Source organism: Papilio machaon, chromosome W (assembly GCF_912999745.1).
Source record: "Papilio machaon chromosome W, ilPapMach1.1, whole genome shotgun sequence".
NCBI classification, from domain to species: domain Eukaryota; kingdom Metazoa; phylum Arthropoda; class Insecta; order Lepidoptera; family Papilionidae; genus Papilio; species Papilio machaon.
Window position 1 is genome coordinate 1,352,361 of NC_060015.1, and position 26,900 is coordinate 1,379,260.

Here is a 26,900-nt window from a genome sequence, read left to right on the forward strand (position 1 = left end):
ATAATTTAAATAAAATGACAACACGTCAATAAGTGTCTATTATAATAATTAACGGAAGTAGAATTTAACGGAAGTTAACAAGAGCGTTAACACTTTTTGAATTTAACTTAAAAGTTAATCCGTTAAGGAAAATGTTAACTTCGTTAATTAACGATTAACGGATTAACGAGTTAATGCCCACCTTTGTGTCTGACCATAAGCAAATCTATCTTGAGATAAAAAAGTACGACCCGGAACCACTTAAAAAGAAAGATTACCTAGTGGTGGATTACAACAAATTATCTAATATAGTGCAAAAGACTAAAAGTCACGACTTACCTGAGACTTATGAACTTTTTGAAAAATTTCTTATTGAATCAATTGCAGCCTGTAAAACCACAAAAACTAAGATACTTAACCAACCGAGGAAAGATTGGATCAATCGCGATATTATCAAAGATATTAATGAAAGAAACGAACTTTGGCATAAACATAAAATCAATCCAATGGACCAAGACGTTAAACATATTATTTTTTTCTATTTTATCAATTTGGTTAGAATACAGTGGTTTTATTATTTAAGCTATTTACTTCTAAGGACAATGCTTGCTTTACGAATTTCATTTTTAAATGCAATGCTATTCGAACTGTTAGTCCTCATATATCAGCCAGATTACTAACCACAATTTATATTGCATAAAAATATAAATAAAAATACATGTAAAATGTATAAAATTTATTATTTACATAAAATTTCATATATAATACTTATGCATTAATTATTACATTGGATTAATGAATAAACATATCGAATAAACAATGTCAACTACATTACTTTTAATATGATTATAAATGATAAATAATTCCCAGCTAATTTTACACATCGCTGGAATAATCAATGAATACTGAATCACAATGACCCCATGGTAATGTATGTATCTGATCAGGTAAAGCTTGCACTTTATCATCGTTTCTATCTAACACTTTTTTATCGATTTGTTGAGAATATAACATATGTTTAATGGATTTTATCATGGACATTTTATGTCTAAGAGTATCATTTGTTGACAGTACATTCTTGTAATCTCTCAATTTTAATTTTTTTGACACTAACTTCGAAATACCCTTAGCCTTTTTTATTTCAGATGTTAAACTGTTTATAAAATATAACTTGGCACGTAAACCTATAAAATCTGTTATCAGATCATCACCCATCTCATGTTTCCATAATCCAGGAATTTTCTAATTAATTTGTACTCCATAAAAACAGTGGTTATCTTTATTTTTTAATACTAATGCAACTTTTTGAATATTCGATTGCTGGTGGTAGATCTAAATAAGATCCACCTCTCATAGAAGAATACTTATTAATGTTAATTTCGGCATGACTCATTGATAAAATGACCATCCAGATTGAGTATGCTGAAATTCAGTAAACTTTTTATTCAATATATTCATAACTTTTTCTAATAATCTATTCAAGTCTGAGTTCTTATAAACTATAATATATTTAGTATTAAATGATTTCAATTGCTTTTCATCTAATTTTGGTAGTAAAAAATAAGCGAACAACTCAAAACATCATGCTCTTTCAATGACATATTGAATAATTTCAATAAATCTGTTTGATTATCACTCAGGAACGCCTCTGGACTGAGGTACTCGTCTTCCTGAGTGACGTTCAATCGGTATGTTACTAATCTGTTTTTGAAGGCAGACGCGACAATATTGATATTTGCGAACTGCGTATTCAATAAACAGTTAGATTTATGTAAATTTGTTCTCTTATGATGTGAAAATAGCCTTTTCTGGATAAACATGTTGCAATTATTACAATGTATAGATCTTGTTAAGTCATCGGGGAACACAACTGTGAAAAAAAGAAACACTTTTGAAATATTGTTGTTTATTCAAAATACTAAATTACGACGACGTTCAAAAATATTTAGTAAATAAAAGAAAACAAAGTGTAAAAGCTATTTTGTTTACAAATATAGATGGTCAAATAACATACTGATTAAATACAAAGATCTAACCTATCCTAATAATCATACCCGCCTATAAGTGTTATGGGGCTGTTTATGAAATCTTTTTGGATACATTGCACAAATTTCTTAATGTATAGCCAAGATTCCGCATCGTCATCAATTCTGGTTTTGATAGTTGTAATTGCAAGCCGCCATCGATGGACGGGTTGTATTTTTTTTATTTCGTCGGCTTCATAGATCTTCATCTCGACGAAATATTTCCCATCTTTACTCTCATTAATTTGTCGCGAATATCCTTTTTTCACCCTTCTAGTGAAATAGCTAAATAATGGTGGTATATTTTTACCCGTCTTTTTAGAGCTGGATGCTTCATTGCAGTCATCTTCCGCAGAGCTGTCATCCCCGAACAACATTTGCGCCGTAACTCTTGGTGGTGATAAGACAGGACTAATAACCACCTTCTTATCCCGCTTCTCTTCACCTGCAATCTTCCTGACCGGCTCCTCCGTAATCTTGTCAGACGATTTCCTCTTCAACTTTTTTTGCTCAGAACTTGGTGGCGGAGGTTTGGCGTCAGACTCCGAGTCGCTTGAAAGAAACAGATCTTTGACAAGTTTGGACCTATAATAGAAAAAGAAAAAATAATGATATATTGTAATATTTATCATTCACTTCCCTATGATTTAATGATAGTTTTCATAGATCATATAAAGACATACATATAACTTGACATTAGTTGTAAGATTATTAAGCAACAGACTATGAGAATAGTATTGTAAAAGTATTATTTAAGATTAATAGATCTAAAAGAACAATTTGATAAACATTCCTATGATAACAATGTTGGTTCGATCTTATATTTCAAACAATCGACAAAATGATGACTTTGGTTGAATATTATCATTCAGTAAGCTTAATAAAATAAGTGAAATTGGATGATAGTAGTTTGGTTTCAAGTCATTAGACCTTACTGCTACCACGATAAGAACAATTAAATGATAAGTCTAGTCAGATATAAGGAATTTATTAACTTAATAACATATTAGAAAATAATGGTACTCACATTGTTTGAAGTGAGGTGTTCCTTTCCAAGTAGTGACTTTTCTTAGGAAAAAAGCGTAATGTTGATCTGTCTCCCCATTCACGAGTTAAATAGTATGATCACACATTGAATCTCCTTTTAAAGTGTGTGTAAAGGTTTCTATTCATGTAGATTCTTTTCTAAATATGTTCAAAAAGCTAAGCTTGCATATTGTATTACTCACACGTTGAATCCTTATGTGTGTGTAAACAACAATCTTTATCTAAGAAGACATAGCGTAGATAAAGGTCTAGAGTACACGTGCCCATGTGTTAGATAATTGTTTTATTTAGATACATACAGTGCATGAGTTATGAATGTCAACATAGACAGATCATCTAAAAACAGGCGCCACATCCATTTTTGGTTAAGAAGCAGTGTCGGATATATTTAAATTAAGATATATTTTGAACCTTGTTGTTTATAATCAAATTATTATAAAAGACGGTTGGATGTAAATCGTTGTCTTAGTCTTCTTCGAAGCAGTCACCATGGCGGTAAGTTTTTGAAAAATAAAATTTGTAACTCTAATAATATTTTATATTTATAATAATAACATCTGAGAAAATTATTCTTAGTCTACTTACACTTGCTTGCTTGATTAATGAAAAACCCTTAAAAAGATATACTAGCTTCATATATTAAAATGAACACTATGTTGTTTGTTACAGTATCCAAATAACTGGTCTTATACACCATCATATTCACCACTCTCACCACCGGCGTCTGGATCTGGTGGGTTAGCGGATCCAACGACTGTACAGCGAATAACTCACGACATAGAAGATGATAATAGTAGTGGGCAAGATGTTACCACTGATTTCGTGAATAGACAGAAAAAATTGGCTTCCAGCATCAGAACGACATCAACCGGAGCTAAAGTGATTCGAATAGAGATTTTCGATACCAATAATTTTGATAACTTCGAACAATCTTTTTGCCGATGTAATGCGGAAATTTGTGCTCAGCACGTTGTGTCGAACGTCTTCACTGACGACGTATATATTCGAGTTAAAGAAATTCTTAGGAACATAAACAATAGTTTTAAATGTCTATCTGTATGATGAGTTAAGCTAGAATGAATATTTATATGTAATAAATAATTATGTATTTAGTTATATAAGTAGCGGATAAATAAAATAAATACTTTATATTTTCTTGATCTTTTACTTTCATAATAAGTATCTATCTACATAAGTTGTTCATTCATTCCAATATTAAAACAATAATGGGTTGATTCAGCTGACATTGATCTGCATAGTTTATAACGATGGATGATGTCGGATCATATCTCATTATAAACGTTACCGCTTCGCGCGTCGGTAAAGTTAAGTAATAATTAAACACGACACAATTATGCATCTGATTGATGAATGAACAGCTGAATAATGAAAAGAATTAGGGCAATCCAGACACGCTGAATGATGGCGTATCTGGTTGCCCTAATTCCTACCTACTTATATATATTACATTAAATTGTGTTATTTATTATTTAAGGTGCATTTTCAAATTTGACTCTGGGTATATCGGATATTTATAACTTCTTGACATTTAAAAACAATCAATTAGAATCCAATTAAATATTATATATGGATATAGTATATACTTGTAAAGTATATAACAGTTATATATATAGTTGTATACAAGAAAAAATAATCTGATTACAGAAAAAAAACACGACATATCTAAATTTCATCAAAAATAATTTTCATAATTTTTCTTTAAATATTAATTTTAAAACTTAATTTACATACAAATATTGCAAATTATAATTTAAAAAAATAAATAAATACTTATATACTATCGTTTTGGAATTACAACTATTAAGTAGAGAATAAAACAGCCTCGTTGTTATGACAATTTGTGTGACCGATGTGACAATGTCATAAAAGTCATGTTTTTTAAAAGTTAAACAACAACTATCTTTATGAGTATGTAAATAATGTCATATAGCAACCTTGACATAATTCACGATAGGTACAAAATAGCAGTTTGTCCTTTACATAACCGCCATTTTGTATTTCAGAGTGACCACTTAGCACCGTCAAATTGGATAAATATTATAAACGTTGCCCTTTAAATTAAGGTAACTATTCTTGACGCAGATCTGCTGTCATCGTATAACAAGAGAGTGACACTTTTTTGACAAGGGCCGTTTGTCAGTCTCAGTACTTTAGTTACTACCAGGCCAGATAAGTATGTCGCACTATACTTGACTCGTGACATTTATGACATTGATGCACCGATGACAAATGTTAGTGACATCAGTATACTGGCACCTGGATCTGGATTTAAAACTTGTTCGGATTTCACGGATCCTCTCACTCCTCCAGGCCACAGGGACTGTCTGCCAAGGTGGAGTGAGGCTTCATATAGATGAGGACTGCCAGCATACAATCACTCTCCTGTGTCTTTCCCCTGCAATTGACAGATATACTGTAAAATTTAATGTCACACCATTGAACTAAACTTCAAGTTTTTGATTAATGAATATTGCATTTCTAAATAAATATCCTTTCTTAAGGAGGAGATAGAAAAATGCAAAAAATGATAAGTTTTAAATTGACTTACTCGACATCTATCTCCAAGGCGAGCGCAACGCGATGCGGTGTACCCTGTACGTCGAACCATCTGGAATGGAAATTATAAATATTGTGTAATCCAGTGTGAGTGTAACTGTGGCAATGTACGTAGCAGTAGATACTAACACGTCATAGAGTGAGGCGGGCAGACGTGCGAGGGAGGGCGTTAGGGCGGTAGGGCGGCGAGGGCGGCGGGCGCGGGCGCAGCACGAGCGCACTCCCGCGAGCGCCGCACGCGACAGCGGCCAGTACGCGCGAGCAGCCCCGCCCGCAGCATCCGCCCTCTCTATACGCACCCAACCTGTACATACAAACAATTCATTGAGTTTTTACCTATACTAGTGTTGTACTTGCCGTAAGTGACGGTGTATTTGCCGATAGCGGCTGTCTTACCGGCTAATGGTGGTCGCAGGTCGGGGTGGCAGCCGGAGCAGTGGCACTCGGCGCGACCCCACGCGCAGCCGCGCCGCAGCTCGGGCAGCGGTTGCAGCAGACAACGCCAGTAGTCGAGCACGAGGGCGAGGTGGGCACAGTCGCGCCCACCTACCGCCCGCTCCCACTCCGAGGGCTCGCATTCTCCGCCGCCGCCTCGCTCGAGGCCGAGAAGTGCGCTCAGATAGTGGACGTTCTCCGCGGAGAGCATGTCCGTGCAGAGGTCGTCTCGGCGCGTCGAGTCATCGATGGAGGAGGAGTGGTCCTCGGTGAGGTCTGGCAGGTTGCCGGTCTCGAGTGTGAGCGCATCCACGATCTCGATGTCGAAGTTGTCGACTTCGCTCGCCTCCGGGTACCGGTCGTTGTGACGTATGTTAGTATCGCAGAGATGACGCTCGGCGAAGGGGTCGTCGGCGTAGGCGTGGCGGCGCGCCTCACCTAAGCTGTGGCTAGAGTGGCTTTTGTGCATCCGCTCGCGGGCGGGAGGCGGGAGCATGAGACTGTGGTGCATGGTGGTGGCCGCCGGCCCGCCGACCCGGGGCCGACGCGTGGCCGCCGCGAGCTCCTCCGCGAGCAGCGGCCTGACTGTGCGCACGCAGCTTCGGCTTGGCGACAGAGGTGCCGACGTCGAGGTCCACCGGCGACACGTCGTCCTCGGGCAGTTCCGACACGCCCGAGCTGTCCTCGCGGGTCGCAGTTACACTCGGCAGGTCCAGGGAGGCCCCACTCCCTAGTACGTATGGGTGAAGCAATATTGACACCTGGAAGAACAAATGTTCGTTTGTTGAGCTCGCTGGCAAGCTCATGTAGAGTATCAATTTAAAAAAGTTATCAAATTATTATTATATGATATATGAAAGACCAAACAACCTGGCAAACTTTGCCGTAGACATCTACGAGTGGGTAGAGGACATCAAGGGTGTCTGGCACGAGGCCGAGCGCGCACAGCGGCCGACCATCCGCCGCCGCCACCAGCCGCCCGTCGCACAGAAACTCCACGCTCACCACAGACCGCTCGCTCACCTCCTCCAGCGCACGCCCAGCCTCCCCCCGGAACTGAAACACACACGCATTCAATTATAACTTACCATGTAAAATATTATACGTAGGCCACGATGATGTTAGGTTTACTTACGTAAATGCCATTGTCCGCGCAGAGGTCGGGCGCGAGCAGCCATGCAGGCGGGTCGATAGCACCGGCCAAGTCGGGCAGCTCGTCAGGCAGATAGCCTAGAGCACCCACACCTACACTGCCCGACCAGGTCGGGTCAACTTTCTCCACACGGAACTGCAACCACAGATTCTTTAGTATACGACATAGAAATTGACCATAGACAACATGTGATGTCTAATCATTAGTATAACGCACCATAAAGCTCTGACCGCGCCTGATAGGCTGGCTGACGACTGCCAGGCCGCCATTGTAGCTGGTCGTGCGCACCGCCACCGTATCTGCCAAATTTACTTTATATTATAACACAAACGTATTAAAAACATAATAATTGTGAATATTTTGCTCACCGGAGCTGCAAAGCTTGATGTTGTTCCCGTGTACGTTGTGAAAGGTGTACGGTCGGGGGTTGCGGTGGGCGGGGATGGCGGGGGGCGCGGTGGGTGCGGGGGGCGCGGTGGGTGCGGGGGACAGCGCTGGCGTGCCCTCTATCCCCTCCATGCTGCCGTCCATATCCTCGCATGGCTTCAGTGAAGTCACCTCTTGGAACGTCTCCACCTCGCGTCTCATGAACGACTCGTTTACTGTAACAAACAAACAAACATAATTAATATTTCACTGGAAAGATCTTTTTTATTTAAAATAAAAATATTTTAAACTTACAGTGCGGAGGCAATGCATTGGCTGTCATTTTATTCATAGCTTGGATCTTGCTCACCTCACCATGTAACTCAATCACCGCATACACTTTCTGGGAAAAAAAAACCATTAAATTAGACCTACTTTGATGATAGATGTAGAGTAGACAGATATATGATTTGGGCTTACATCAGGTACGCCTTCAAAGGCAACTTCGAGGGGCTCGTAGTTGTAATAGACCACAACCCGATGGTCTGCGGTCAGTTTGAGTCCGATGCGGTCTCCGGGTCTCAGCCACTCAAAGGACGGCACCACAAGCCTAGCATCGCGTTCTCGACTACCCGGTCTTGAATAAAACATGTGCTTCCCTAAAACATAAACATCCCTCTGTAGAATCTGTACTAAGGAAAATAGAACTTTTTTTTCTTCACTTAACAGCTTATTTATGTAAGACGTGTATAAAATACTTTGAATATTTAAATGTGTGTAGATAATAAATGAGGCGGTTAGCTTGTTCATCGCAAAATTAAAAAAGTTTCATAGAACTTATATACTAAAACAAGAATATCTGAACTGGTGAGGGGCGCTAGTATCGCAGTTAAATTCTACCAGAATGTACAAAACATATAAAACCTACGTAGATATAAAAATAAGGATATTGTGACATTTTTGACATTGACAGAGTGGTAGTGAGCTGTCATAATTTAGTTTGACTTTTGAGCACAGGTTCAATCTTTGTCAGTTCTTTATACATTTTTTAAGGCAGTATTACGTTATCTGGTTGTAACTGACCGTCGATGTAAGCTGTGAAGTGAGGTAAGTAGATAATGGCGGGCGGGAGGCTGCGATTGACGTGCGCGTTCAATATATTAACATCTGTCACACCAACACGCAGACCGCCAGCGAACCCGGCGCGCTGCTTTAATATCTTCACCTGACATAAAATTAAGATAATTACAGAGAAATATCTGCTGAATTTGTTGATTGTGTTAAGTTGTATAAAGATGTGAAGGAGGATGGAACACTAACTATCCCATTGTTACTTAGTGCCCATTTAACCGTTATGAGTGTAAAAATATCGGTGTCTAGGGAGTTTAGTGTTTGGATTAAACAGTAGACTTTGATGGTTATAGACAGAAACATTGAAACACAATGATTGCTTTATGAGGAATCAGATATTTAATTTGTATGTAAAGAACAGAGATCTCTTTTCTTCAAGTTGATATTAAATATATTTTTTTCATATTTTTCTTCCCTTGTCAAAATGAAAGATTTAAATTTATTAATTTTAGACATTTTTTTTTATATCATTAGGTGGCAAACGAGCAAACGGCCATTTGAATTCGCCGAAATAGCGAGGCATCCGCAAATGTAGATAGGTTGCCTACCTTTAATCAACACAGAAGAAGACGCACAGAAACAGGATATTTCTCCTTCCTATGCGTCACCTCTTCCACCAAATCCACTTCCCCTTCCCATCCTTTCCTTGTAAGAAAAGATTTTAAAGGAGACGAGAACTAAAATTAGGCTTTAATTTTATAAATATTGTTAATTTTATTATTTGATTTCTAATTAAAATAATAAATTTTATGTTGTTTATAATTGAAGATTATCTTTATAAAAGAATAAGATAATATTTACCTCAAACATCTCATCTTGTGCCAGATGTGAGGAGCTGAAGACAATAGCACCGGCAGGGTCAGGTAAAAACCGTGTCGCTATCGAGTACTCCTTTGTCACACGAACATTGTCACCGCAGTATTCAGAAAATGTGCTGTCAAAAATATAATTAATACATAGACTAAGAAGATTTATTTGAAAACATTATTTAAAGTACTATACGGGATGTATCTTAAGTTACGGATTAAAAAATTTAAATGGCTTGAGGATTATAATATATCTATCTATATATATAAAAGAAAGTCGTGTTAGTTACACTATTTATAACTCAAGAACGGCTGAATCGATTTGACTGAAAATTGGTGGGCAGGTAGCTTAGAACCAGGAAACGGACATAGGATCATTTTTACCCCGTTTTCTATTTTTTATTCCGCGTGGACGGGGTCGCGGGTAAAAGCTAGTAATATATATTTGTCAAAGGGTGCGATTTTCAACATATATATGGTGTGTCAAAGTTATAAAAAATTATTAAATTTGTGAAAATTAATCACTTAAGTTACACCCTGTATAAATTTATCTTACTAATGTTTTGAAGAGCATATTGAATACTTATATATATTTTTTTAATTCAGCGCGAACGAAATCGCGGTCGAGAGTTAGTATATAAATACCAGTAAGGCTGCGGAGGTGCAGCAGGCTGCTGAGTCATGTCCAGCAGAGAGTTGTCTGATGCTGTACCAGGGTTGTAGTTGAAAGTGCGAGCCTCGTTCTGCAAAATTGTCACCTACACAAAAAAAAAATTAATTAAAATTAAAATGCAAAGACAAAATAGTATTACGACTTCTTTCTACAAATAAACTTCCCAGAAACTTTCTTCCTTCATTGTTCACATAATCAAGATTTCAATGCCTTAATCTATATTTTTACTAGCTTTTACCCGCGACTCCGTCCGCGCGGAATAAAAAATAGAAAACGGGGTAAAAATGATCCTATGTCCGTTTCCTGGTTCTAAGCTACCTGCCCACCAATTTTCAGTCAAATCGATTCAGCCGTTCTTGAGTTTAACTAACTAAATAGTGTAACTAACACGACTTTCTTTTATATATATAGATTCCCCTTTTTTATAGACTGAGATGGGTAAAGATATGTTTAAGTACATGTTTATTAGCAGTGGAAACTCATAGTAATTGAGAGACAGGGTATAGGACCTGGGTGCACTGGCCGTAAAGATCAACGACTGCGTAGATATTGAGATGTGGTACATGCCACGCCTGTCCCATGTCCATGCCATCCAAGTAGTAATGCAGGCTGCGGTCCGCATGCCACATCATACCTGACAAATATATAAATACACAAAATATATACACTACTAATAACGTAGATGGCTCAGGGATTAAACACTTGACTTATAATCTACAGGACTTGGATTCGAATCCCATCAAAGATATTTGTTTCAAATATGTAAATTTTCACGTTCACAAATTCGCATAATTTCCTTAAAAAAAAAGGGTAAGTATAATGTATAGGATTTTAGTTTTAAATGTTATGTACAATAGTGGATTTCTGAGATCAAAAACCCGTTTATAACATATTGTTTTAAACGAAGATTTTGGTCTTAGAATCCTATGGTAAATCACTCACCAACTCTACTGCCAACAGAGAGAGTGTCTAGATCTAGTCTGTAACCGCTGCGCACGCATTCTCCATCCTTCATGACAGCAGCACCGCTCAGAACATAAGTATCCCCTGTCAGATCAGTAGCAGTGCCTGCTAATGAACCTCCCGCACCACTCTCCAAGTCCTCAGGCCGAATACCAGTCACACCTAATATAAAGCACATCTATAATCTAATATCTGACCCCGTTGAGTTAAACACTAGTCAATAAGTTATCTAGTTAGCATTAACCCATTGACTGCCAGACATATTTAGAGTGTCTTGCCCTGGGTGCCATAGTTTTATTTTAAAGAATACATGAAATTTTACAATAAATTATTGTAATAGCATTTACAGTAATTTTTATTGAAAAAAAAAAACACTACGAGATATCACGTAGCTGACAGTCAATGGGTTAATAAAAATAACTATCTTACTAATATTATAAACTAGCTTTTACCCGCGACTTCGTCCGCGCGGAATAAAAAAAAGACACACAAGATAAAAAAAGTTTCTATGTCCGTCTCCTAGTTCTAAGCTACCTCCCCACCAATTTTCAGCTAAATCAGTTCGACCGATCTTGAGTTATAAAAGTGCAACTAACACGACTTTCTTTTATATATATAGATGAAAAAATTTAGATGGATGTTTGTTTGAAGATATCTCCAGAACGACTATATAGATCTCGCTAAAATTTAGCATAAATTTGGAACATAAAACACAGGCATCTAATTAATTATATTTTATATATTAAACATTACTTACCCATTTCAATGCTGCCTATCCAACAGTCGACCATGGCGTCAATACGTAGTTCAAACATATCACATTCACGCAGCGGTCGTGAACTGAACAACACAGCATCATTGAACTCAGAGTAGACAGCAGCTCGTGATGCAGTCAGACGAGATCTGGACAACACTGCATTACGACCATGCACCAGGTGGAAACACATCTCCCTAAAATACACAAAAAAAAAGTTGGTAAAATATGTCAAAAAGCGAATTTATAATATCAATTTAATATAGAAACTTACGGAAAAGACGTGATAATGGATTCAGTGGAGAGTGGTGATTCAGGCGAGTACACTGGAGGGTCCACTCGACCCTCCACAATACTTACTTGCCCCGCACGCCCGTACAGATCTGCGAAATAAAAAAAAAATTAAACTGATCTCTCAGAAAAAAAAACAATGTTATATTTTTTTTCGTAAAATCTGTCATTTTCCTCACCAATAATACCATAGATTTGATCTGGTACATTGTAAGCAGCGGGACCCTGGTCTTCTCCGTTGATGTAGAAATGCAACACCCCCAGGCTGGTACGCATCAAACCGATTGTATCGCCTTCCTGCAATCATACCAACGGTGGAACAACAATTTCCCTTTCACTATCTTTTTAAAATAATAATCTAGAAATAAACATGAAATATCTAGAATATTTTGACAGCGTTAAGAACCTTTCTCGTAATTTTACGTTATAAAGTACTTATATAATGTGTGTAAAGTGTTACCACCAGCCTGTTGAGGTTCCTGGTGTACTGCGAGCTGATGATGACACCGTCGCGGATCACATCTTCGCCGACCAAGGCCCACGTACCACTTCTGTCAACATAGCTCCTTTTACAAATTCAAATTTGTGACGATGTAACTGTTTCCGTCGCATGACACGAAATGCACATTCATTCATTTAAAAAAGGTGTTAATGATTGCTAATAACATACATCACTACATTTTTTAAGTATACCTGTCGCACTCATAGTTAGTTAATTAGTCAACAAGTGGGCCAGTTAGTTTTAACAAAACATTTATATGAAACAGATTATTTCTGTCTTTTTCAAATTTTCATACAAGTGTTTCGGCAATCAAAACTCACAGGAAAAACATAAAATAGATGTTTTTTTTAAGTGTGAAAGTATGTCTAATATCTTATTTAGTCTATGTGTTTGATGTCACCGCAGTGGAGTTCTACTGTTAAAAGATGTGTATTTAACTCACTTGGCATTGCTCAATTTGTATGGGAACTGTATTTCATTAGATGTATGTTGCGTGACTCCGATCTCAATGCTCCCAGCCCACTTTGGTACGATCACATCGACTCTAACTTGGAACAATTCATCATTCTTCAAGGGCCGGTTTGTCATCACGAGCCCTTCATTGAAGAATTCCATAGCGCTGATAAACAAATATTACATTATATACTATGCGAAAATAATTAAAAAAAAGTTATAAAATTTATTGAATTTCCAACAAAACGAGGACATAATAGTTATACTTGAAATTATTAACAAAACTTACTGGAATACTTCCGGTATTCTCATATATTTTTTTAAATATTTGAATTACAGTAAATATACAGGGTTGTCGTTGATAAATACTGATTGTAAAAAAAATCCATATTCATACATAAAATATATTATCGTTACTACTAAAATATGTTGGTATATTTTTGAGATGACTTTTTTTTTAAGAACATCCATGTATCTTGTCTCTAACCTGGTGTATCTTACTAATATTTATTATAAATGCGAAAGTTTAGACGTATATATAAAAGAAAGTCGTGTTAGTTACACTATTTATAACTCAAGATCGGTCGAACTGATTTAGCTGAAAATTGATGGAGAGGTAGCTTAGAACTAAGAGACAGACATAGGGACTTTTTTTATCTTGTGTTTATTTTTTTTTATTCCGCGCGGATGGAGTCGCGGGTAAAAGCTAGTTTATTATAAATACGAAAGTTTAGATAGATGGATGTTTGTTAGAAGGTATCTCAGGAACGGCTCAACGGATCTTGATGAAATTTGACACATATATAGAACATAGTCTGGAAGAACACATAGAGTATTTATAAGAAATGTATAAAAATTGATACTCACTTAGGCCTATAAGCAGTCTTACCATTGTTAATAATAACAACATTCGAAGCACGCATCGTATGAAATAAATGACTGTCATCTTCAATGTCATTCATATCTGTATCTATGTCTGCATCCGTGTCTATCTCAGGTGCTAGCTCATCTGCAACAATAACAATAAATATTATATTACACATCTATAACTAGCTGTCGCCCGCTACTCCGTCCGCACAAGATTAAAAAGAAACTTTATTAGCAGCCTATGTGTCCTTCCAGACTATGTTCTACATCTATGACAATTTTAAGAGAGATCCATTAAGCCTTTTTAGTGATACCCTCTAACAAACATCCATCCATCTAAACATTCGCATTTATAATATCAGTAAGATTAGAAAGCTACATTATCACGGAGTAACATACGACAAAGTCGCGGGCAAAATCTAGTAATTTATATTAACGGTTAAGTTAATTAAAAAGAAAAAAACAATTTATTTCTGTCATATTCTGAAATATTCAAAGTTCTAATAGAACGGATACATACAGACAAAATACATAACAATTACTTTGAAAAAAAAAATGATATCTTTGATTTCAGTTAGGTTAAAAAGTTGGGTGACTTTCTCACTAAAGAACTTAATTTCTTAATAAAAAAATAGATCAATATGTTTTTATTAAATTCAAATTATAAAAACAAACAAACACACAAATCTTATTTATTAATATGTATAATGTATACTTACTTAGTCCGGCTAGCACTGACACGCTGGGCAACGGAGATATATCATGAAGGTTACTGTCGTCGTATGCATCCACTATAGAAACCTGCATATATTAAAAACTTATGTAATCAAATCCAAATAAACAACACATAAATATTTATCACTTCATACTTAAGATTCCTCTTTCCTGATTCTTCATCTAAAGCAACATCATGAAGGATACATGACATTGGTAAATGCATCCATAAGACCCTTCTCTATATGGCCTTCCTCTAGAGTCACAAGTAGGGGTCTCCGGTAGAACTTACTAATGCAAAAATCTTGTTTGGTCACGAGATTTGAACCGGCAACTTTCTGCACACTAATCAAGTGTATATTCCTCTCAGTTGTGCCTTACTTTGATCGTGAACTTACCGTCAGTGTTGTGAGTGGGCTAAATGTACCTTGGATGTCATCCCGTAGAGGTCAACAACGCCCCAGACGGGAGCCGCAACGTCCCTTGCGGCCACGCCCTGGTCCACGCCGTTGATGAAGTAGTGCAGGCTTCCACACGACTTCCTCATCAGACCCACCATATCACCTTCCTGGTAACAAAGTTATCACCATCATCGTACATTGAAATTCCTCTATTTTTATCTTGGGTACCAACATTCAAAGATAAACTGCATAAATCCAAAATGTATTTCAGATGACACACTGAAATGCGTTTTTTCTGAGTCGAGTGCCATATGTATGGAGCCATTTGAAATTCCTTCCTCTTGCCTCTTGACAAAGGTTGCACATGTCACTCAACACCCACTTGCATACATACCTTCAATTCATCAAGGTTCATGGAGCCATATTCAGTGCATGTGCCCTGACCGTTGATTAACACTTTGGAGCCGGAGAGCATGACTGTGCCAGTTTCCATATTGGTCATAGTTGACGGGAAGTTTAGAGTTGCTGGATTGTGATTGGTCACGCCAACCTACAAATAAAAATTAATGCTTGTATTTTTATTATAGGTTCCTAAACAAATGTTGTTTGCATCGTAATTTTATATAAAAAAATAAAATAAAATAACATTTAATCCTTCCCACCATTACAACGCAATAAAAAACAAACATATTACAAAATAATTATAAATACATAAAACAGAATAAAATTAAAATTACACTAGCATAAAGAAACATTTATAATTAACGTTGCAATGCTGACCGGATAGGGTCCTCCCTCAGCTTTGTATGCTGGGTGCTCCTCTCTGGAACACTCAGCGCTGATCTTCCGCGAAAACCCTCACGACTATCCGCACGCCAGTTGCAGCGGTGGATAACCAAACATAAATATTTATATATAAAGATAAATAAAAATTTCAATATTAAAAAAGATAAAATAAGATAAGAACTAATAAATAATATAAGAACTATGGTATAAAAAGAAGTTAAAGTTATGTATAATTAACGGGTCCTAAGTTCAATATGCAAGGTATTTAAAACAATATTAAAGAAAAGAAAAAAAAAAAAAAATTATTCACTATCATTACTTCAATGTAACTTAAAACAAATAGAAATTCTGGAACAATATTAGTCTCCCTTTTACATATGTACATTTCGATAAGCAGCCAGAGTGCAGGAAAAAAAAAAAAAATTAGAAAAAAGATTTATTATAAATTTTCTGCTTTTGGACTTCTAATAAAAATACTTTTAGCTTTCTTTTAAAAGTTAATTTAGTTAGCGCATTCTTAATAGGTGGCGGGATATTATTCCAACATCTCGTGGCAGCGTATCGAAAACTACCTCGAAATGCGGCAGACTTATGTCGCTTTGTGCATAGTTGCAAAGACCCCTGTCTTTGTTTGGGACGGCTACCTTTAGACCACTCAAGCTTACAAAATAGATAACTAGGTGACTGTAAATTAATTATATCAAAAAGAAGACAAGCTAGATGCAGTTTCCTACGGTAACCGATCTTTAAAATATTGTTTTCATTGAAAAACGGCGTTACGTGACTACGTGGCGGCACATTAAAACAGAAACGGGCACATGCGTTTTGAACCCTCTGTATTATCTTTTCAGTCCTAGCATATATATATATCAGCCTGCGTTAGATATGTGTTGATATTTGTATAGTGGCAGTGTATGTATGTATGTATGGATGTTGTGGGGGGTGGGTTACCTCAATGCTGCCGCTCCATTTATGCACAAGGCGCTCGATGCGTATCTCGAAGAGTTCACCATCATGCAACGGTCGTGACGTCATCACCACAGCATCATTATAATCGTCCATTGGCCGCGCGCGTTCCGCCGTCCTACATACACATACATACATACATACAAATGTAACAACTTCTAAGACTATAAACCTCTAATACAAGTATTAAAGCAGTGACATTTATCAGTATATTATTTCAAACAACTTACCTATTGTGATGTGAGAACCGCACCAATACACCGCACCTTGTATGAAATCTCAAACGGTCTTGATTATCTGAAATTTTAAATCACAATCAACTAAACCCGAGGTATATCATTTGTCAATTAAAAACATTAATGAACCTGATACAGTGCTTTGCACAAGAATACAGCTCACGCCCATAACCCATTAGGCAGAGATTACAGTATCCCATTTGGTGCGGCTATGTCACACCTTACGGATCTTCTAATATATAAGGCATTGGGAAGGACTATGACCAACAGTGAAATGACTCAAGCTGATGTATGAAACATTGCTTACAGTGTGTACAAGAAGCTTCCGTAGAATTATTAACATATTCATCCCGGCTACCCTTAGGGAATGTGTCAACAGAGGGTTCATAGTTAACAACCTCCATGAGTGCCACTGGCCCGTCATGACGCGTAGCTTCATTTTGCTAAAACATACAAACAATATATACATTATTCAACAGTGGTAGATGCCAGCAACAACAACATCTGTTTCACGAATTGGCTCGCCTGATGAAATACCATGACCACACAGAAGACAGGCCTCAAGTGGAAGCAATTATAGTACAGTCTGATGAGTGTGGTGCTGGAGGCCTAATTTTAATCCTCTTCCCCTTCACAATCTTTTTGTTATAGGAAAGGATGAGAAGGGGAAGTGGATTTGGCGGAAGAGGGAACGCATGGGAAGGGGAAATGTCCTCTTTCTGTGCGTCCCCTCCTCCGTTGATTAAAGGTAGGCAACGCATCTGCATTTGCGGATGTCCATGGACAATGCCTCGCTATTTCGGCGAATTCAGGAGACCGTTTGCCACCTTTTCATATAATAAAAAAACATACAAAAACCCTACTAAAGTAACATTAGAAAAATTATATCCTATTAGTTTTTTTCACAATATTACACCCATACATAAAAACATGTCCGCCTTACTTGAGTACTTTTTTAAAAGCAATAAAAGAGCATAACTTCATGGTCATACTCCACTCATATCCTACATTTTCCATGTTAACAAAACATACTTACAGATTCTGCATTTGTTATTGCAGATCTAGGTGTAGTGGGCGATTGCGGCACGAGAGTTATTTGAACGCATTGTCCATACAAATCGATAACCCCATATAAAAGTGGGGGCATATCCATGGCAGCCACACCGAGACATCTTCCATTGATGAAAAATAGTAACTCAGCCTACAAAAATAAAACACAACTTAACAATTATATTCCAGGATGTTTATAACCTATATATTTCAGTGATTCCATTTGATACACACACTGCAATTAGGTCAACAACTCATGTTTAGATGGATGGATGTTTGATTGACAGTATTTCCAGAACAGCTGCATGGATCTCTATGAAATTTAGCATAGAGGTAGAGCATAGTCTGGAATGTCACATAGGTTACTAATTAAGTATTTTTCAAATTCCGCACGGACGGAATCGCGGGCGACAGCTAGTATGTATATAAATGCAAAATTTCAGATGTAATGCAGTGCAGTGCAGTGCAGTTCAATGCTAAAGCAAATTTAATTAATTAACCGTATTCACTTAATGTAGGCTCGAGGCCCTCAGTGGGGACTTATTAATTCACATTAACTTATTAATAAAGACATACTCGACTAGTTCTCATGACACCAACACAGTCCCCTTCCTGCAGTGTGTCAAGCTCTGGGCCATAAGATGGTAAATGTGTTACACCATCTCTCACAACTGAACTGCCTGATAGAATCTAGAAAAAGACATGTACAAGTCATACATTGGTGTTCCAGCCGCTCGTTTGCCCCCTTCTCTTATAAAAAAAAAATACAATGTGGCCATACTAATATAATTTGAAATGTAAAATTGTGCTGTATTGATAACTGAAGTTATATAGCCAAGTGATAAAATATGAAAATTGTCGTAATTTTAATTTGTAGACATTGTAGCTTAACACTTTTTTTTAAGCTAGAGTTTTAACATATATGAGTTAAGTTTCATACAAAAAATTTGTTACGGCATAGACCAATTTATTAGAAATGGTAAAAAATAAACTGCATTATTTTTGTAATAATAATTGCATTTGTATATGTTTCAAATAAACAATAGTTGTTTGACTTACCCATGCGGTATTTCTCAATTTGGTTGCCGTGGCAGGTAAGTCCATATATTCTGGATTTTGTGTTGTAACACCAATTTCAAGGCTTCCATTCCATACATTGACCTAAACAAAATATTTACATCATTAAAATTTTTACGGAATTTACTCAAGCCATTACATTTACCTTAAGCAAAGAAGTTATTCATCAATATTAATTAATCACTCCCCACTAATATATAAATAAATTAATACAAACATTTTTCTTTTATTTCAGGAAGTGAATATATTTATGCACATTATCTTATGTGTTCAATTGTATATCTATGCATTGTAGTATTAACAAAAATAGAGGCCACAGTTAAAATAATATCCATCACTATCCAATTATAATATAGCATTAAGGTATGTAGGTTATATAGATAAACCATGCAAGCTTTAAAAACTGCGGATTAAGATATATACAACCTGATTACAGTTTCTAACAAGCAATTTTCTATATGATTTAAAGTAAATAATAAAAATGTATATTATATTACATTGCTTATGAGGACCATTACTGTTATTCTTTTTATATAGAACTATATTTAAGTACATATAAAATTGCTGTTAAGTGGTACTCGGCTACTTTGAAGGATACTAACCACAGAGTACTTTCTTACATATAGGAATAGAGGCTTTACTCAACAGTTCAGAAGGAAAGCGATTGGTGACCCCATCTGTAACTACAAACATACAACTTTCCTGCTATATATATAATTATATAAATAGCTATATGTCTACCACCATTCCTGCTTTCAGGCAGGTTTTTATTATAAATTCAGTTAATTTATTTTTATTAACTCCGTAATTTACTCATAGACTAACGCATATGAATAAATTAAGGGATTACTTAAGGCTGCAGAAAATAAAACCCATATTATAATCTTAATAATTTGATCTGATGAATGATTTGATCTTAAATTTATTTTGCATTGGTATAATAGTCGTCGTAGTAGGTCATAATAAAACATTTTATAGTTATATTTTCTAATACATAACCAGTTTTATTTTATTTAGACATTATTTTAATAATGCATTGTGCCAACAATGCATTATTAAGATAATGTCACTTTTTTCTCTTAAAACATCTTTTAAAATACTTTTTTGCTTTGCACTGCATTACGTCCTCGTCTCTGTCAATATCTTTTTTGCCAGATAATATTTTATTTATATTTTTACAATATGTAAATATAAAAAATCGACATACTAAATTAATTAAAAATTCTATTAATTTATCTTTATGATCAGAGCATGTTAAAAAATTAAAATCTAAAAATAAAAGAATAATTGTTTTTATGTATTCCCTGAGAGCTTTTTGTTTTAAATTATTACTTAATATTTTATATATAATATCTTGCATGTTAGATATGCATGTTAAAAAATCTGGGCTAGGGCTGGAAAGCCAACGACGATTGGCAAATTCTCTTCTTCTAATAAAATCATTTTCAATTTCGCTATAGAGATTACCCTTACAAATTTCGCAGGACCTAAATATTTTATTTTTCGTTTTTTTTTTAAAAATGTCCCGAAGTATATTGTAGGGGCCCCATTATTTGGGGCTGACTTTTTTCCTCTAACGGTGTAAGGGTAATCTCATTTACAATATCTAAAAAGATATCACCAGTCGTCGCAGCTTCTCTATTCTTTGTAACAATGAGGGCATGTAGTGCAGTGCATTGGTCTTCTTCACAATTTGCTCCAGGGGCATGGACACTGGACAGGTTATTGACAGAAGTATGGAGTGTATCTGTATTTTTTGATATGTCAACATTGATATGAACTGTCACTTCCCTTTTTGTAACTGTATTGATTGTGATCGCATCGTGCAAATTATTAAACTAATATGAAACCAAAAAAGTGAATTTATTTCATATTTCATGGCGACCCTGCCACAGAAGATGCCACGATAATAACAGGATGATACTTGTCAGGATGTTGGCGATTCTTAGTTTGGTCATTAACATTAACAAAGTTGTCAAAAAGATTTTGCATCGGTGCATTGGTTTCAATGGTGGACAAATTCATATTCGATCAGATCAGGAGGATCAGGAGTTTCCCGGATCCAAGAAGATATACGATACGATAGAGGATACGAGGATATAAATTTGAGACAAGTGAAAGTGCCGATAAATAAAATGTGTTTTAGGAGGGTACACATGGCGTCCAAGTGCCAATATGGCGGAACATTTTATATCATATCAAATCAAAAAGGAAAAATAAAATCAAATTAAAAAGAAATAAGAAAAGGAAGATGAGAAAAAAAAATATGATTTATAATTTTAAGTTTTTTTTTTAGTTCAGTATGATTAATAGATTAATTAATAAACAGGAAGAATTGTCAGATATTAGAAAATACTTAGTAAAAAAAGGACAAAGTAGATATAAGGGTTTAGTAGCATTTAATAAGTTAAAAGAAGCTCAAATTTTGTTTAATAGCAGTAAGGAGTTATATGTTAATTTAATTGGAAGTCAAGATAGGGAAGAAGTTAGGTTAATTAATTGTACTTATGATAAAATTTGTTATTTGTTTTCAGAAATTACTCAAATGTGTACTAATATAAGAAAAATGGAGTTTGATTTAAAGACAGCATGTGGTTTTATACCTATTTTAGACGGTAAGGAAGATACTGTAAAACAATTAATTGATGCTGTTGAAATGTATTCAGAAATGTTGTCCGAGGGAGGTCAGCAATTATTAATTAAATTTGTTCTTAAAGGTAGGTTAACTCAAAGTGCAAAGTTAAGAGTAGAAAGTACTTACAAAACAGTTAGTGATATGATCTCTGACTTTAGAAAAAAATTGTTAGTGAAAAAATCGTTCACAGCTATACAAAAACACATTGAATCTATAAGTCAAGGTCATAAGTCCATTAATGAGTATGGGTCGGAGCTTGAAAAACTTCTAACTGATTTGAATATATCACAAGCAGATGGTAATGAATATGCTTCAACTATTTTTAGCCGACTTCAAAAAGAAGGAGGTTATCAATTCGACTGTATTTTTTTTTTTTTTTTTTTTTTTTATGTGTGTTACCGCGAAACTCGGCCCCTGGTGGTCCGATTTTGATAAAAATTATTTTAATCGAAAGGAAGTGCTTGCAGGTGGGTCCCATTTTTTTTTTTTTTTTTTAAATAACTAGAAGACTAGTAGATTTTGAATATAGCTTCAAAATTTGTTGCGGAAATTAGGGACATTTTTGCTTTCAGCGCTTACGTAGGCTACACTATAGGACCTACATAGAAATGATGTATGGCGAATCGTAGCTCTTTAAATGTGCTAAATAAAAGTCCGCGATAGCATATATCTATCTTTTATAGTTTTCTCACAATAACCATTTTTTTCTTTAGAAACATTCATTAAATTCATGCCCTATTTCCGACGCTATTATTCAAGTTCAGTATTAACCCTTATGTAAATAAATATGTTCATTATCAAGATAATTTAATGTAGATTATATTTGCAATTGAAACTATATCATTCTGTCTAATAGTTTAGGAGATATCGTAAGAATAAAATTACGCGGAAACGAAAAAGGCTACATCGCGTTACAATGAATAGCACAAATTTGCTTTCTGGGCTTACGTAGGTCAAACTATATGACCTACATTAAAATGATGTATCGAGTAATTATAGATCCTTAAATTTGCTAAATAAAAGTCTCAGGTGGCATATATCTATCATCTATGGATGTCTCACAAAAACCATGTTATTTTGAACAAACTTCGATTAAATTGCACACGAAAAACAGCGTCGTAAGCTTACGGCGCTATTATATTATATTCGATATGAATCCTTATCCAAATAAATATGTTTGATGGCTAGAGTATTAAATGCAGATTACATTAGCCTTTAAACTATGTAATTCTGATCAATAGTTTGGAAGATATTAAATTATTACAAACTACGCGCATCCGAAAAATGCTACTGCGGCGCGCGGCTGGACAAAATTAAAGGCACGCTACGATGTATTAGTTCGTTAATTTTCAATTTGTATACCGATTTTGATAATTATTTCATTGTTTAAAGGATAAGTGGTTATCTGGTGTATTCTAAATTAGTTTTTGAATTGAAGTACACACATATTAAATAGGAAAGTCCTTTTCTTTATTTGTCTTATTTATGTTCTTATACGTATTAAGGAAATTTGTAATTAAACTTCAAATTCACTAAAAATTGAGAAATAAAACAAACATTTTAAGAAAAAAAAATAGCCGACTTCAAAACAAAAAAAACTATCTCAAACAAAATGCGCTCAAAAGTAACTTAAAAAAAACAATTTCAAACAAAATGCACTCAAAAGTAACGTAAAAAAACAATCTCAAACAAAATACACTAAAAAGAAACAAAATAATGTCATGAAAACTTCTTTCTTTCTTTCTTCTCTCTTTCAAAAACCCTCTAAACTCTAAAGAAAGTTCTCTTCTTTCTTGTAACATGTCTATATTGTATAATTATTGTTATTTTGGAGTCGGTTTCGGCCTAAGTAGGGACATAAACGTAAGTATGTCTAATACATCTCAAATATAAAATGTCACCTATTTACTTCGGCCGACACCGACTGCGAAATAACAATAATTATACAATATAGACATGTTACAAGAAAGAAGAGAACTTTCTTTAGAGTTTAGAGGGTTTTTGAAAGAGAGAAGAAAGAAAGAAAGAAGTTTTCATGACATTATTTTGTTTCTTTTTAGTGTATTTTGTTTGAGATTGTTTTTTTACGTTATGAAACCTATTAATGAAAAAATGGTCATAAAAAAATTTACAGATGGTCTTAGAAGTGAAAAGTTAAGTACAATTATTGCTGCTCGCAACTATAGTTCACTGCAAGATGCAATTCAAGCAGCCAAAGATGAATCTGTGCCTTCCAGTTCAGCAGAGGTTTTTATGATGACCTCAACTCATAGAGGTAGGAATAATTTTTCAAAATATCATAGGAGAGGCCAATCTTTTCAAAATTTTCCTGAAAATAGTTATTATAATGGTAGATATTCAAGTCATTCCACATCTAAACCGCCCCAGTCTAATTTCCGTGGTAGATTTCAGAATTTTAGAGGCAATTTTAACCATTACAATAAGAATGTGCGGTATAACCATATTAAAAGAAATAGTTATTTAGTACAAAATAATAATGATCAAATACAAAATAGTGACAGGTCAGGACAAAAACCACCTGAACTAGATAAAAAACAGTTTTTTCGTTCTTAATGATTTTGTTTTTACCTGTAATGGAAACTCCAAATTTATTAATTTTTATAGCAACGGTAGGAAATTGATTTTATTAATAGATACTGGTGCATCTATATCAATCATTAAAGAAGGAATACTTTCAAAGGCTTCACAAATTTTAAATGATAATTTAGTTGTAAATGGTATCGGAGGAAAAATTTACTCATCGGGTTGCATTTTGTTAGATTTATATACCGATAGTGGAGACAAGTTCTTAAGTAAATTTCATATTTTTCAAAATGTACCAATTGCCGTTGATGGTATATTAGGCTTAGATTTCTTAAATAAATATAAAGCTAACATAGATTTGTATAGAAACTTATTAACATTACATATTGAACATAAAAATTTAACTTTACCTATTTATGACAGACCAGATTACAGTAACTCTTTGTTGATCCCACCATGGAGTGAGTCTATTCATTATGTTTTCATAAATTCAGGAGTGAAAGAGGATTGTATTGTTAGTGCAACAGAGTTGACAAAGGATGTTTTTTTAGCAAGTACTATAGTGAGACCTAACTGTGGAAGGATTCCTGTTAAGATTTTGAACACTAGTGATGAAGAGTGTAGATTAGAAAATTTGGTAGTGAATGTTAACCCTTTGCATGATTATAACACCTTAAAATTCTCAGAATGTGACAGTAACTCAGTAAGGGCTGATAGGTTATTATCTTCATTAGACTTACAACATTTAAACTCTGAAGAAAAAGAATCCATTGAAAGAATTTGTAGTAAATACTCGGATATTTTCTTTTTACCAGGAGACAAATTAGAGACAACCAATCTCTGTGAACATTCTATTAAATTGAGAAATAATATTAATCCAATCTATACCAAACCTTATCGGTTGCCACAAGCATTAAAATCAGAAGTAAACAGCCATATAAATAAAATGTTAAAAGATGATATAATTGAAGAATCTTCAAGGGAATGGTCCAGTCCAATATTATTAGTTCCAAAAAAGAGTCAAGGTTCTGAAAAATGGCGTCTGGTAATTGATTTTAGAAAATTAAATGAAAATATAGTCGATGACAAGTTCCCTTTGCCCCACATCACAGATATTTTAGATTCATTGTCTTGTTCAATCTATTTTACTCATTTAGATCTCCAACAAGGCTATTATCAGGTAAAATTAGATCCTGAGAGTCGGAAATATACTGCGTTTTCGACTAATACAGGTCATTACCAATTAAAGCGATTACCAATGGGACTTAAGACTTCTTGTAGTGCTTTTAGTAGAGTTATGTCTTTAGCAATGTCAGGACTAGCTTTTGAAAAATGTTTTGTATATTTAGACGATCTTGTAATTTTTGGACGATCATTAAGTTTGCATAATCAAAACCTTACAGATGTTTTTGAACGATTGAGAAAAGTAAATTTAAAATTAAATCCTTTAAAGTGTCAGTTTCTTAAGAAAGAAATGTTATATCTTGGTCATTTAATATCTGCTGAAGGAGTTTCACCAGATCCCGAAAAAACTAAAGTCTTAAAAAATTATCCAATCCCACAGAATGTTGATGAAGTTAGAAGATTTGTTGCCTTTTGTAACTATTATAGAAAATTTGTTCCATCTTTTGCTAAAATCACCCAGCCACTAAACAATTTATTAAAAAAGGACACAACTTTTGTTTGGAGTATTGAATGTCAAAAAGCATTCGAATTTTTAAAAAACTCATTAATGACACCTCCAATACTTGATTATCCCGACTTTTCTGATAAAAATGAATTTATTGTGCAAACAGATGCTTCAGACATAGCTGTAGGAGCAGTGTTGTGCAATAAAAATTTAAAACCTGTTGCTTATGCTAGTAGACCATTAAATAAAGCAGAAAAAAATTATCCTGTTATTCAAAAAGAATTAACCGCAATAGTGTGGGCTGTAAAGTATTTTAGGCCATATTTATTCGGTAGGACTTTTACTATAATGACTGATCATAAACCATTAGTTTATCTTTTTGGTATGAAAGATCCATCCAGTCGATTAATTAAATTCAGATTAATTCTCGAAGAGTATGACTTTAAAGTAGTTTATGTGAAAGGTGAAAATAATGTCATTGCAGATGCATTGTCTAGAGTATGTATCACATCTAATGATTTGAAGAGTATGAAAGAGCATGTATTAGCTGTAACAACTAGAGCACAAAAGAGAAGAATGGAAGATGAAAGAAAGGACGTACAAGCTGATCTTAGTAATGACACAGATGCGTGGACTGATCAACCACAAGTCGTGGAACTATTAAAACAGCCGTGTGATTCTATTGAGATGAAGTTAATGAAAGAAGAAAGTATAAAGAAATTTAGAAAGTTGAATATAGTGAAAGAAGAAAAAGATTGTTTTGCTTATGTACCAAGTAAAATGTTGTTGAGTATAAATCTAGGCTTTAGACTGCAATTCTCGCGAGCCGAATTTGTAGGC

The 26,900-nt window shown here is 35.0% G+C and overlaps 2 protein-coding genes and 1 long non-coding RNA gene across 3 annotated transcripts; 1 reads left to right on the forward strand and 2 right to left on the reverse strand.

Moving 5' to 3' along the window:
* Positions 1 to 2,020: 2,020 nt before the first annotated feature.
* Positions 2,021 to 21,022, reverse strand: LOC123723346 (neuralized-like protein 4). The gene is made up of 34 exons (XM_045685925.1): positions 20,873 to 21,022; positions 19,234 to 19,335; positions 18,751 to 18,864; positions 18,161 to 18,325; positions 17,432 to 17,567; positions 17,119 to 17,185; positions 16,874 to 17,006; positions 15,531 to 15,686; positions 15,163 to 15,303; positions 14,757 to 14,822; positions 14,022 to 14,158; positions 13,144 to 13,320; positions 12,660 to 12,750; positions 12,379 to 12,496; positions 12,183 to 12,291; positions 11,912 to 12,105; positions 11,134 to 11,316; positions 10,701 to 10,825; positions 10,164 to 10,276; positions 9,514 to 9,646; positions 8,665 to 8,806; positions 8,062 to 8,240; positions 7,897 to 7,984; positions 7,584 to 7,817; positions 7,432 to 7,514; positions 7,198 to 7,350; positions 6,933 to 7,118; positions 6,649 to 6,823; positions 6,024 to 6,500; positions 5,757 to 5,931; positions 5,620 to 5,679; positions 5,374 to 5,466; positions 2,314 to 2,588; positions 2,021 to 2,037 (listed from the first exon to the last, which is right to left on the reverse strand). Exons 1-34 carry the CDS (start codon positions 21,020 to 21,022, stop codon positions 2,021 to 2,023), a joined length of 4,947 nt encoding a protein of 1,648 aa, XP_045541881.1.
* Positions 6,673 to 7,294, reverse strand: LOC123723406. The gene is made up of 3 exons (XR_006756732.1): positions 7,198 to 7,294; positions 6,933 to 7,118; positions 6,673 to 6,823 (listed from the first exon to the last, which is right to left on the reverse strand). It is a non-coding gene; the product is annotated as an uncharacterized LOC123723406 (long non-coding RNA).
* Positions 21,023 to 21,541: 519 nt separating the features above from the next.
* On the forward strand, positions 21,542 to 24,499 carry LOC106707614 (hypothetical protein). The gene is made up of 2 exons (XM_045685967.1): positions 21,542 to 21,968; positions 24,021 to 24,499. The coding sequence occupies exons 1-2, from the start codon at positions 21,554 to 21,556 to the stop codon at positions 24,458 to 24,460; spliced, it is 855 nt and encodes a 284-aa protein (XP_045541923.1). The 5' UTR covers positions 21,542 to 21,553; the 3' UTR covers positions 24,461 to 24,499.
* The last annotated feature ends 2,401 nt before the right edge of the window (positions 24,500 to 26,900 follow it).